This window comes from Salvelinus sp. IW2-2015, linkage group LG19 (assembly GCF_002910315.2).
Source record: "Salvelinus sp. IW2-2015 linkage group LG19, ASM291031v2, whole genome shotgun sequence".
Classification (NCBI taxonomy): domain Eukaryota; kingdom Metazoa; phylum Chordata; class Actinopteri; order Salmoniformes; family Salmonidae; genus Salvelinus; species Salvelinus sp. IW2-2015.
In genome coordinates, this window is record NC_036859.1 from 31,195,377 (window position 1) to 31,208,315 (window position 12,939).

At 39.7% G+C, this 12,939-nt stretch overlaps 1 protein-coding gene across 1 annotated transcript; it reads left to right on the forward strand.

The window, feature by feature from the left end:
* The first annotated feature begins 4,442 nt into the window (after positions 1-4,442).
* LOC111979066 (bone morphogenetic protein 4) lies at positions 4,443-6,775 on the forward strand. Its single transcript, XM_024009356.2, has 2 exons — positions 4,443-4,792; positions 5,369-6,775. The coding sequence occupies exons 1-2, from the start codon at positions 4,447-4,449 to the stop codon at positions 6,160-6,162; spliced, it is 1,140 nt and encodes a 379-aa protein (XP_023865124.1). The 5' UTR covers positions 4,443-4,446; the 3' UTR covers positions 6,163-6,775.
* The last annotated feature ends 6,164 nt before the right edge of the window (positions 6,776-12,939 follow it).

Here is a 12,939-nt window from a genome sequence, read left to right on the forward strand (position 1 = left end):
AGATATTTGGGAAGAGAATGTTATGTTTCTTATGGATGACTATGGTTCAAACCTATTCAGATTGTAGATATTCAAGAAATGTAATAATTCATAATTCATGAATTGAAAAGTTAATTGAAAGCTCAATTAAATAGAATTGACCCAAAGTGACATCTTTGGTTGTCATACCTGCGTTGACATTGCTACATTGTATAAAATGATAGTTATGCCATGAGCAAAAAATWAAAAACGGGAAATAATAGTTCTAAAACAATTGTTAAATACTGATACGTTCTTATAAAACGATTCAAGYTACTCAACAATACACCTTCTAAATACATATACCAACTCTTGAAAAGAGCATGCCCAAATGTCCACCCATTCCGTTAGTTAGATGGCATTGAAAATTAAGTGAAGAATGAGTGGTCACCCATATATGTGACAGGGTTGGGATCAATGCCAATTGAAGGCAGTCAATTCAGGAGGTAAACAAAAATTACAATTAAATAATCTGAAAAAGGGCATTTATTTTCAATGACTTCTCAATAAACTGAAAAGTAGAAGCTATTTATTTTAAGGTTTTACATTTCTGATTTTTTTATTTGAATCACTTCCTGAATTGACTGCCCCTATTTCGAGCCTAACCCCGATAGGCTATACATCACTGTCACTTCAAACATGCTATTGCCCTTGCGGAATCCAGAATGTGCTTGTGATTGGGAGAGGCAGCACTCTATCATCAGTTCACAGGTGATTAAATTGTTGCAGTTTGCCATCCAGTCTCAAAAATAGAACATTTCTTTTGTAATGCTGGCAGGGGGTTTAAGGCTGATTACTCAATAGCCTGTCATGAGAAATGTTATGTCACTGTTGGTCTGCCGATGATTCATACTTGGTCACCTTTCACACACTTTTAGCCCCAAGGTGGAATTCACAGAGCACATGATTATTTCATCATGTCAGTGACTGTTAGAAAAAAAGGTGGTATCTAGAACCTAAAAAGGTTATTCGGCTATCCCCATAGAAGAACCCTTTGAAGAACCCTTTTGSCTTCCATGTAGAACCCTCTCCACAGATCCATCCACTACACTATAATGAATGATTACAGGATATACAGTAGTGTACGTAATTTACTTGACAAATGATGCGTGAGTATAGGCTAAATCTATTCTAAATTATTTACAATGCCTTTGGTTCTCAGGGATCATAAAGATAATACAGATTATTTGATGGACAATATTAGTTGTATCAATACGGTAATATATTGTATATGGAAACAATCCATTGGAATCCATCGACACAGCAAGAGCTTAAATGTTTTCAGATATTATTCATATGATTTCTTTAAAGTACTACTAGACAAACGTTTGGTTTGTCTGGTTTCCCAACTCATGGAACATGAGATATATACAGTACCACTCAAAAGTTTGAACACACCTACTCATTCAAGGGTTTTTCTTTATTTTTACTATTTACTATTACTACATTGTGGAATAATAGTGAAGACATCAAAACTATGAAATAGCACATATGGAATCAAGTAGTAAACAAAAAAGTGTTAAACAAATCAAAACATATTTTAAATTTGAGATTCTTCAAAGTAGCCTCCATTTGCCTTGATGACAGCTTTGCACACTCTTGGCATTCTCTCAACCAGCTTCATGAGGTAGTCACCTGGAATGCATTTMAATTAACAGGTGTGTCTTGTTAAAAGTTAATTTGTGGAATTTCTTTCCTTCTTAATGCATTTGAGCCAATCAGTTGTGTTGTGACAAGATAGGGGTGGTATACAGTAGATAGCCCTATATTGGTAAAAGACCAAGTCCAAATTATGGCAAGAACAGCTCAAATAAGCAAAMAGAAACGACAGTCCATCATTACTTTAAGACATGAAGGTCAGTCAACRCAGAACATTTCAAGAACTTTGAAAGTTTCTTCAAGTGCAGTCACAAAAACCATCAAGCGCTATGATGAAACTGGCTCTCATGAGGACCGCCACAGGAAAGGAAGACCYAGAGTTACGTCTGCTGCAGAGGATAAGTTCATTAGAGTTACCAGCCTCGAAAATCGGCATTTAACTGCACCTCAGATTGCAGACCAAATAGATGCTTCAGATTTCAAGTAACAGACACATCTCAACATCAACTGTTCAGAGGAGACTGCGTGAATCAGGCCTTCATGGTCAAATTGCTGCAAAAAAAACAGCACTAAAGGACACTAATAAGAAGAAGAGACTTTCTTCAGGTAGCCTGTTGATTAGAGCGTTGGGCCAGATCGAATCCCCGAGCTGACAAGGTAAAAATCTGTCGTTCTACCCCTGAACAAGGCAGTTAACCCACTGTTCCCCGGTAACTCGTCATTGTAAATAAGAATGTGTTCTTAACTGACTTGCCTAGTTAAATAAAGGTTACATTTAAAAAAAAATAAAACAACATTTGGCCAAGAAACACGAGTAATGGACATTAGACCGGTGGAAATCTGTACTTTGGTCTGCTGAGTCCAAATTTGAGATTTTTGGTTCCAACCGCCGTGTCTTTATGAGGAGGAGGTGTGATGGTGTGGGGGTGCTTTGCTGGTGACACTGTCTGTGATTTATTTAGAATTCAAGGCCCACTTAACCAGCATGGCTACCACAGCATTCTGCAGCAATACGCCATCCCATCTGGTTTGCGATCAGTGGGACTATCATTTGTTTTTCAACAGGACAATGACACAAAATACACATCCAGGCTGCGTAAGGGCTATTTGACCAAGAAGGAGAGTGATGGAGTGCTGCATCAGATGACCTGGCCTCCACAATCACCCGACCTCAATCCAATTGAGATGGTTTGGTATGAGTAGGAACGCAGAGTGAAGGAAAAGCAGTCAACAAGTGCTCAGCATGTGGGAACTCCTTCAAGACTCTTGGAAAAGCATTCCTCATGATGCTGGTTGAGAGAATGCCAAGACTGTGCAAAGCTGTCATCAAGGAAAAGGGTGGCTACTTTGAAGAATCTAAAATCTAAAATMTATTTATATTTTATTCTAAAATGGATCGAATTGTTTTTTTCCTCTTCAATCTACAGACAATACCCCATAATTACAAAGCAAAAACAGATTTTTTTATTTTTATATCACATTTACATAAGTATTCAGACCCTTTACTCAGTACTTTGTTGAAGCACTTTTGGTAGTGATTAAAGCCTTGAGTCTTCTCTGGAATGACGCTACAAGGTTGGCAACCCTGTATTTGGGGAGTTTCTCTCATTCTTCTCTGCAGATCCTCTCAAGCTTTGCCGGTYTGGATGGGGAACGTCWCTGCACAGTTATTTTCAGGTCTCTCCAGAGATGTTCGATCTGGTTCAAGTCCGGGCTCTGGCTGGGCCAGTCMAGGACATTCAGAGACTTGTCCCGAAGCCACTCCTGTGTTGTCTTGGCTGTGTGCTTAGGGTCGTTGTCCTGTTGGAAGGTGATCCTTCGCCCCAGTCTGAGGTCCTGAGAGCTCTGGAGCAGGTTTTCATCAAGGATCTCTGTACTTTGCTCCGTTCATCTTTCCGTCGATCCTGACTAGTCTCCCAGTCCCTGCCTACGAAAAACATCCCCGCAGCATGATGCTGCCACCACCATRCTTCACCGTAGGAATGGTGGCAGGTTTCCTCCTGACGTGACGCTTGGCATTCAGGCCAAAGAGTTCAATCCAGAGAATCTTGTTTCTCATGGTCTGAGAGTCCTTTAGGTGCCTTTCGCAACTCCAATTGGGCTGTCATGTGCCTTTTMCCGATTGCTCAGTTTGGCCGGCCACTGTGTTCTTGGGGACCTTCAATGCTGCAGACATTTTTTGGTACCCTTCCCCGGATCTGTGCCTCGACAATCCTGTCTCGGAGCTCTACGGACAATTACTTCAACCACATGGCTTAGTTTTTGCTCTAACCTGCACTGTCAACTGTGGGACCTTATATAGACAGGGGTGTGCCTTTCCAAATCATGTCCAATCAATTGAATTTACCACAGTTGGATTCGAATCAAGTTGTAGAAACATCAAGGATGATCAATGGAAACAGGATGCACCTGAGCTCAATTTCGAGTCTCATAGCAAAGGGTCTGAATACTTATGTAAATAAGGTATCTGTTTTTTATTTTTAATAAATTCGCAAAAAATATCTACAAACCCGTTTTCCCTTTGTCATTATGGGGTATTGTATGTAGATTGATGAGGGGRAAAAAATATTTAATCAATTTTAGAATAAGGCTGTAACCTAACAAAATGTGGAGAAAGGGAAGGRRTCTGAATACTTTCCGAATGCACTGTATATACAAATAYATATATATTTAAAACCTTTACATAATGATGACAATACATACAGTATAAGCGCGAAAGGAGTGCTCACCTGACAGCGGAGAGGTGTGGCCATGCAGGAACTGTATAAATGAAAGCATGTCTGGAATTTCATTCATAACATTGACATCTCCTCTGAGAACAAACCTAACATGCCTAGCTCAGTCACACAGTGCTTTCTCTTCTCTTGGGTGGTCCTCTTCTTCAGCCTCTGTCAGGGGGAGGGCCGGCCCCGCCTCCCCCAAGAAGGTACACCCCGCCTAGGGCAGGAGGAGAACCAGAGGGCCTTGGTCTTGGAGGCAGTGAAGACAGAGATCCTGAGCTCCATGGGGATGGAAAGGGAGGCCAGGCCCAGGGAAATGGCTTCAGAAGAGGAGATGATAAGGATGCATAGGCTCTACAGGGAAACACTGAGGCAGCTGAGAAGGAGCTCCAGTCAGGAGGGGGAAACCCAGCGTTCCCCAATGAGGGCATCCACTGTGCTTCATCCAGCCACAGGTGGGTCCTTACTTAAAGACACATCGCTACTGTACTGGTTTCTACCACAATACAGGACCCGACTGTTGACATTCTAGCTTTAGATAGTGATCTGACTGCATGGAATTTTGCCTTTATGCAAAGCTTATTAATAACTTTGTACAAGGTGTGTACCTGTGTACCGAAACATTCTCCCACGTTTGTRTCTTCAAGAAGAATTCAAATTCGCTTTTATGACAAAACTAACAAAAAGCCCTCAAACACATTTTTTTTAAAATTAATCTTAATGTACCTGTGAGTGTTTTCTGAAACCATATGTTGTGAGAATGAGTGAGTCATGCTCTGAGGAGCAATTTTGTCTTAAAGGGCTTCATTTTTGTGTGCACTCCAACAAAAGCCTACCATTAACATTTGGTCTTAGCAAAGGATTGATAGTAACACAGTACCTCTTCTCCAAAGCTTTGTTTTAAATCGTTTGACATTGTTTTATTTTTTTGACAAGACACATCCGTTACAACTCTTGAAAGCACAACCTATTCAAGCCATGACAGTAATTCTAAGAACTTTGTGTAACAACCCTCTTTTCACCTCTTTCAGTGGAGCCTCTCAAAGTGCTTTGGGGTGATGAGGAACATCCATCAGATGTGCTTTGGTACAGAGCTGTATTCCACAAGAACCCACACATCAGGAAGGAGCTCACTTTGGCCCGGGCTGAGCTGAAGCTCTACAGACAGCGGTTGGATGGCTCTAAAGCTGCCGAGCCCACAATTAGGGATGAGGTTCATGTGAAGATCTATGAGACGAAACCGCTGAACTCTTCTCTATTGATTCACACAGAGACCCTTGTTCAGACGCTCGCTACAAGAACTGGAGATTTGACTTTGGACATCAGAWCTGTGGTTGGTAAGTGGAGTGGGAGGTCGGACGACCACTCTCTGGTTGTGGAAGTAGAACTGGCCTTAGAAGAGGGAACTGATCCCAAGAGGACCCCTCAGATGGTCCTGGAGGTAGACCTTGTAGAACCTAGATCAGCAGGCAGAAGAAGACGGACTCGCTCCAACAAAGAGGACAACTGTGACGAAGAYGGTCGCTGCTGCCGGAAATCCATCAATGTGTCCTTCAAGGAGATTGGCTGGTCAGACTGGGTCGTGGCCCCCACTGGTTACAACATGCATTTCTGCGACGGCTCCTGTCCACACAACTACAAGCCAGCCAGCATGCACGCGCAGGCAAAGTCTCGTCTTCACCACATCAACAAGGGAGCAACACCTCACCCCTGTTGCGTGCCGGCAGCCTATGAACCTATGGTCCTCATGCACTATGACAGTTGGGGAAAGTTGAAGCTCACACCCTTCAATGACTTGATTGTCAGCAAATGCCACTGTGCTTGAGTCCTTCGGGGTAAGCTCAGGCAAGGACARAAAAAAGAGTCAGAACAAACCTTATCTTTTAGTGCTACATACTGAAATAGAATGGATAATGTTTTCAAAGGACTTAAGAAAATAACATTTGTCATGCTCAATTAGTGACATTACTAATGTTCTTTTCAACAGCTAAGCAAACAAAAATACCCAACATTATCCATCACCTATGGATTTTGAGAGAAGTTACTGTGGAGCGATGACTGAAATTTACTATTTTATTTRGAAGATAAACTTTGTTAGTCTCATGTGACCCATAATATTATATTTTTCCAAGACTATGTACAAAATTATATTATTTATTGTAATTTATTTAACAGGGTGTCACGCCCTGACCATAGTTTGCTTTGTWTGTTTCTATGTTTTGTTTGGTCAGGKTGTGATRTGAGTGGGCATTCTATGTTGTATGTCTAGTTTGTCTRTTTCTATGTGTTTGGCCTGATATGGTTCTCAATCAGAGGCAGGTGTCAGTCGTTGTCTCTGATTGGGAGCCATATTTAGGTAGCCTGTTTTGTCATTGTGGGTTGTGGGTGATTGTYSCTGTGTCTGTGTYTAACCATACGGGACTGTTTCGTTTTCGTTCGTTTCACTTTGTTGTTTTTGTTCAGTGTTCTATTTCGTTATTAAAATATGGACACTTACCACGCTGTGCATTGGTCCTCCGATCCTTCCTACTACTTCTCCTCAGAAGAGGAGGAAGACGAGCGTTACACAGGGTCTAAAACGTATTTGTATTGTTTTGTAGTGTAGTTTTCAATGTTACACTATTTAGCTTGATCCTTACATCACTGTACTGTAAATATGTATTCAATTGAATGTAATGCTATGTACAGTATTATTTCCAAACATTTTGGAAGTTTGTCYGGAAAAAAAMTTGTTTTTAAAATGTCAGTTACTGTAGTGTGGATATTAAACCTACTGTTTATGTTGGATTGTTGTGCCTGAATGCATATGTACACAAACTTTACAACAAATATTTTTTACTCACAAATTATGTTTACCCCATGTGTTTAATTCCTTAGTAACAGTAAAAGAACTTGAAATGATTGTGCTTTACGGAAAACCATCTAGATAATATTTAAAAGTTAGGGTGTGCCGTGAAAGACGTAAAAGATATGATAGCCAATATCTTGCAGCTGTAGCTTGAACCATTTATACAGTGGCTTTGACCAAATACTGAATGACCTACGGGACAAATGAACTAAGTATTTGATTTTGGATGACAGTAAGAATAGCACACAGAACACATTACGACATGAATTGTAAACTCAGCACCATGAACAGATATCATATCTCTAAACAATAAATACAATTTATTTTAATGTAATTTAATGTGAAAGGAATGTGAAAGGCAATACTGTATCTCGATAACCACAATGAAATATTATACAGATAAGTTCGGATAAATAAAGAGAGAACAAATAATGCTAAAGATACTGTTTGATAATTATAAGCATCATATCTCATTTTTTATCAACGACAAAGATAACTTAATAAACAACAATCATTCAACAAAACAACTCAATATATAACACGATTGTTTTGGGATATAACCCAACATTTTGGTGTGTAGAAGGCCTATTTTGTAAATTGTGAGAGATTTTGATATGAAAGTCAGAGGATAGCCCATTTCAAAATACATTTTACAGTGTATATATACACAGATATGAATATAAACATATAAACATTTACAAATACAGTATAAATGTGTATTTGCGTATGTTTATTAAAATATTTTATATACTGATATAATTTCAAATTGTGTATTCTAAATCATTAACAYATTTTGGGAACCATACAGCATTGGAGGCTCCTCAGAGGAGGGAGGGGAGGACCATCCTCCTCAGTGAATTTCATAAAAATWAAATAGCGAAACATGAAATAAGTTGGCTTTTTTAGATAAAACTATACTAAATATTCACATATCACCAAATAATTTATTAAAACACACTGTTTTGCAATGAAGGTCTACAGTAGCCTCAACAGCACTCTGTAGGGTAGCGCCATGGTGTAGCCAGAGGACAGCTAGTTTCCGTCCTCTGGGTACATTGACTTCAATACAAAACCTAGGAGGCTCATGGTTCTCACCCCCTTCCATAGACTCACACAGTAATTATGACAACTTCCTCACACAGTAATTATGACAACTTCCGGAGGACATCCTCCAACCTATCAGAGCTCTAATCTACTACTGAAAGCATAAGCTACAGCTAGCTAGCGCTACAGTGCATAAAATGTGATGAGTAGTTGACTCAAAGAGAGAGAAATACAATATGTGAAGAGTTTTGAACAAATGTATTTATTTATAAATGAAGGAGAAACAACTGAGGGAGAGAGATAACTAGCTAGCTATATTTCATATTTTGTTTTCACTTTCACTTTCTCTTGGCTAGAGAATGTAGCTAGCTAGTTTAGCCTACTCAAACATCCGGCTCAAACAGAAAGGGATGCTATGTTAGCTAGCTGGCTATGGCTATCCAACACTGTAACTCTTCCAAGTCAAGGTAAGCTTTTGATTTTATAAATGTATTGCCACCAGTGTAACTGTGTACTGCATGATTGTAGCAGGTTTACTTACACGTTAGTTCTAGTAGCTATGTTGAATAGCGATTACGTTAGATGACATGGTGACATTCACGATGTAGGCTGTGTGTAGCGATTAGTGGTTATGATATGAAGGTTTGGCTTGGAAAGGCTTTTTCACCTGGTTACAGACAGCTGATGTGTTGTTCACTGAAATCCACAAGCGAAGGGAAAAGGTGAGAAGAGAGTGCGTAGATGMGAGAAAGAATTCTACAATGAGCAAAATTATCATGCYGTGATCAGGGGTGTATTCATTCAGCCGATTCTGTTGAAAAACGTTTCACAAATGGAAGCAAACGTAATTAAATGGGGATAAACATACCTGAATTTGTACAATAGAGACTCTCATTTGCAACTGTTGGATTAATGATTACACCCTAGATCAGCTAGATGCAGGTAAGAGTGTGCAAGGTGGTATTGAATATGTCACTGTCTGTCACCTTTTCTCTCGACCTGTGCTCCTACATTATAAACTTTCATTCTTAGGCTAGGTTTTAGCAACCTCATGATAGGTATATGGAAAATGTGAGTATCATGTAGTAGCCTAAACCTATCGATGTTACATTGAGCTGGGTGAATGGAATATGAAATAAAGTCATCCAATATGCTGTAATAGAAATAAGGCCATGCACATTAAAAAAAAGTGTCCTSCCTCATCTTAAACGTCACTGACCGCCAATGGCATACAGTACTATGTACTGAGGTCACATGTCCATTACTTCAGTAGATTGATGATGGGTGTGACATATCAAGTGTCCGGGAAGTTGAATATAAGTAAGTGATCAATCTCCAGACATATACAAATATTGACAAATATTGCCGTCTTCATTTGGTAAAASTACAGCTAATGTACACCAGGAAACTCCCCAAGTTCTTTGTTCATGCTTACTAAAAGTCCATCCTCTATTTCTCCACAGCCAAGACCTGATATTAACACCCTCAATCTTACGTTTTGAAAGGTCTTGTTACCACCCAATGTATACAATTTGCAGGGAATGAAAATCTGAATCAGTCTTCATCATTGTGCAAACTTGGGTGGGTGGCATTGGATGTTGAGTGTGGTTATTCAGGAGGCAGTGTTATAACGGGCTTTGAAATTAAGCTGTTTTTAACATTCTCTCTTTCAGATGTACTCACTGTGGCATGATAAATCTGAAAGGTATCCCATCACAAACTACAGTACCACTCAAAAGTTTGGACACACCTACTCATTCAAGGGTTTTTCTTTATTTGTACTATTTTCTACATTGTAGAATAATAGTAAAGACATCAAAACTATGAAATAACACATATCGAATCATGTAGTAACAAAAGTGTTCAACACATCAAAATATATTTGAGATTTGAGATTCTTCAAAGTAGCCTACATTTGCCTTGACAGCTTTGCACACTCTTGGCATCCTCTCAACCAGCTTCATGAGGTTGTCACCTGGAATGCATTTCAATTAGCAGGTGTGCCTTGTTAAAAGTTAATTTGTGGACATTTCTTTCCTTCTTAATGCGTTTGAGCCAATCAATTGTGTTGTGACAAGGTAGGGTGGGTATTAAAAGGATAGCCCTATTAGGTAAAATATCAAGTCCATATTAAGGCAAGAACAGGTCAAATAGGCAAAGAGAAACAACAGTCCATCATTATTTTAAGACATGAAGGTCAGTCTATTCGGAAAATTTCAAGAATCTTGAAAGTTTCTTCAAGTGCAATCGCAAAAACCATCAAGCACTTTGATGAAACTGGCTCTCATGAGGACCGCCACAGGAAAGGAAGACCCAGAGTTACTTCTGCTGCAGAGGAAAAGTTCATTAGAATAACTGCACCTCAGACTGCAGCCCAAATAAATGCTTCACATAGTTCAAATAACAGACACATCTAAACATCAACTGTTCAGAGGAGACTGCGTGAATCAGGCCTTCATGGTCGAATTGCTGCAAAGAAACCACTACTAAAGGACACCAATAAGAAGAAGAGAAACACAAGGAATGGACATTAGACCGGTGGAAATCTGTCGCTTGGTCTGATGAGTCCAAATTTGAGATTTTTGGTTCCAACCGCCGTGTCTTTGTGAGACGCAGAGTAGGTGAACGGATGCTTTCTGCATGTGTGGTTCCCACTGTGAAGCATGGAGGAGGTGTCTGGTTTGCGATCAGTGGGACTATCATTTGTTTTTCAACAGGACAATGACTCAACACACCTCCAGGCTTTGTAAGGGCTATTTGACCAAGAAGGAGAATGAGGGAGTGCTGCATCAGATGACCTGGCCTCCACAATCCCCCGACCTCAACCAAATTGAGATGGTTTGGGATGAGTTAGAACGCAGAGTGAAGGAAAAGCAGCTAAAAAGCGCTCAGCATATGTGGGAACTCCTTCAAGACTGTTGTAAAAGCATTCCAGGTGAAGCTGGTTGAGAGAATGCCAAGAGTGTGCAAAGCTGTCATCAAGGCAAGGCTACTTCGAAGAATCTCAAATATATTTTTGGGTTACTACATGATTCCATATGTGTTATTTCATCGTTTTGATGTCTTCACTATTATTCTCGCAATGTCGAAAATAGTAACAATTAAGAAAAACACTTGGATGAGTAGGTGTGTCCAAACGTTTGACTGGTACTGTAGGTCAAAGGGATTTTTGCTTCCTTTCTACGTGTTTCCTTTAAAACATTAACGAAACACTATACTACTCACACAAAGTTCACTGCTGGAACTTTTCCAACACACAGGGAAACTCAATCTTAATGTTTTTGGGCCATTTCTTCAGTTTGAGCCTCGCTTCCTCATTTTCAATGTTTTCGCTATTCCTCAGCATTTGACTACCCTAGACATGAATTGCATTTATCTACCTCAAGTTTTAGATCCACAATAAAACCTATCATGGTTGAAACACTGCCGAAGATACTTTTGGTGTCCCCCAGGGGTATTTTCTTGATTAGTCTACATTAACGAGTATCCTGTTGCATGCACTGGCGTTGAAAAACAGATGTTTCCTGATAATATTGTGCATGTAAAAGACAGCAGATAACAGACATTAACTTTGCATTGCTATTTATTTTTCTGGCTAGCTCCTGTCTTTTCTATCCTGAGTTCACAATTCTACTAATTCAGCTCTTATCAGCTTGGTCCCTCTTCAATCTTCCTGAACTTTGGTTGATTTTACTAGCAGTCAGCTGAGCATTAGACATAATGTAGCTGGGCCCTATCCAATCAGAACCTGTTACTGGGTCAAGGGGTAAAACAAATAACATTTCCCTTGCGCTGCGAGACATCATGTTTGAACAATCACACTGACTAGCTTCTCTTCGTCCCCAATGACCAAACGTAATTTCATTAATCAAGCATCCAAATATGCATTCTCTCAGTGCAAGAGGGATGTTATTTATTGCTCATCCCCAGACAAACCATCACCAGTCCGCTCAACAGATGACTTCACTTCACACTATTTGATAACCTATGGTCAGATTCAAAAAGGGCATCCCCTGTCTTTTTCTACTGACTGTTTCTTTCTATTTTATGAGAAAGGAGAAGCTGAAATCAAAGCCATCAGCAACTCTCTAAGTGGCTGTAAGTTATTTATGATGAGGGATACCTGGGGAAAATCTGACCTCTCTGAAAGGAAAATGGATGGCCCTCCCTTCAGTAATATATATCTTTACCTGACCCTCCCTGAACGCTTGGAAAAAAACAAGTGATCCTCCCTTATACCCAGAATAATAATTCAAATATAAAGTGGATAGCAGAGAACATGCCTACCGTTTAACCTCACTCCTAGGACAGACCAGAGCCTTAGATATGCAGTTTTAGAAACTGTTTTAGTATCTGATAAGCTAAATTAACAAACCAGGCATGCATAGCTCACTGCATGATACTCAAAACCAAAGACTGGCCAAACTCGTATTTAAAAAAAATTAAAGGCATTTTTCGTTTCATTACTATTTAATTCCAAGTAATTATTTTTTACAATTTCATTTATACAACCTAAATGCAAACTGTATAGGCATGTTGTTGAAATGCTGAGCGCTCCTGCCAGCCTGTAGCATGTCACAAACGCTTCACAATTAATTTTTTAAATGGCGGGTTATACAGCAGTGTTGTGTTTGAGACAACCTAAAGCGAGACTGATTCGAGACCAAGACCAAAGCAAATCGAGTCCGAGTCAAGACCAAGACGGGGGGG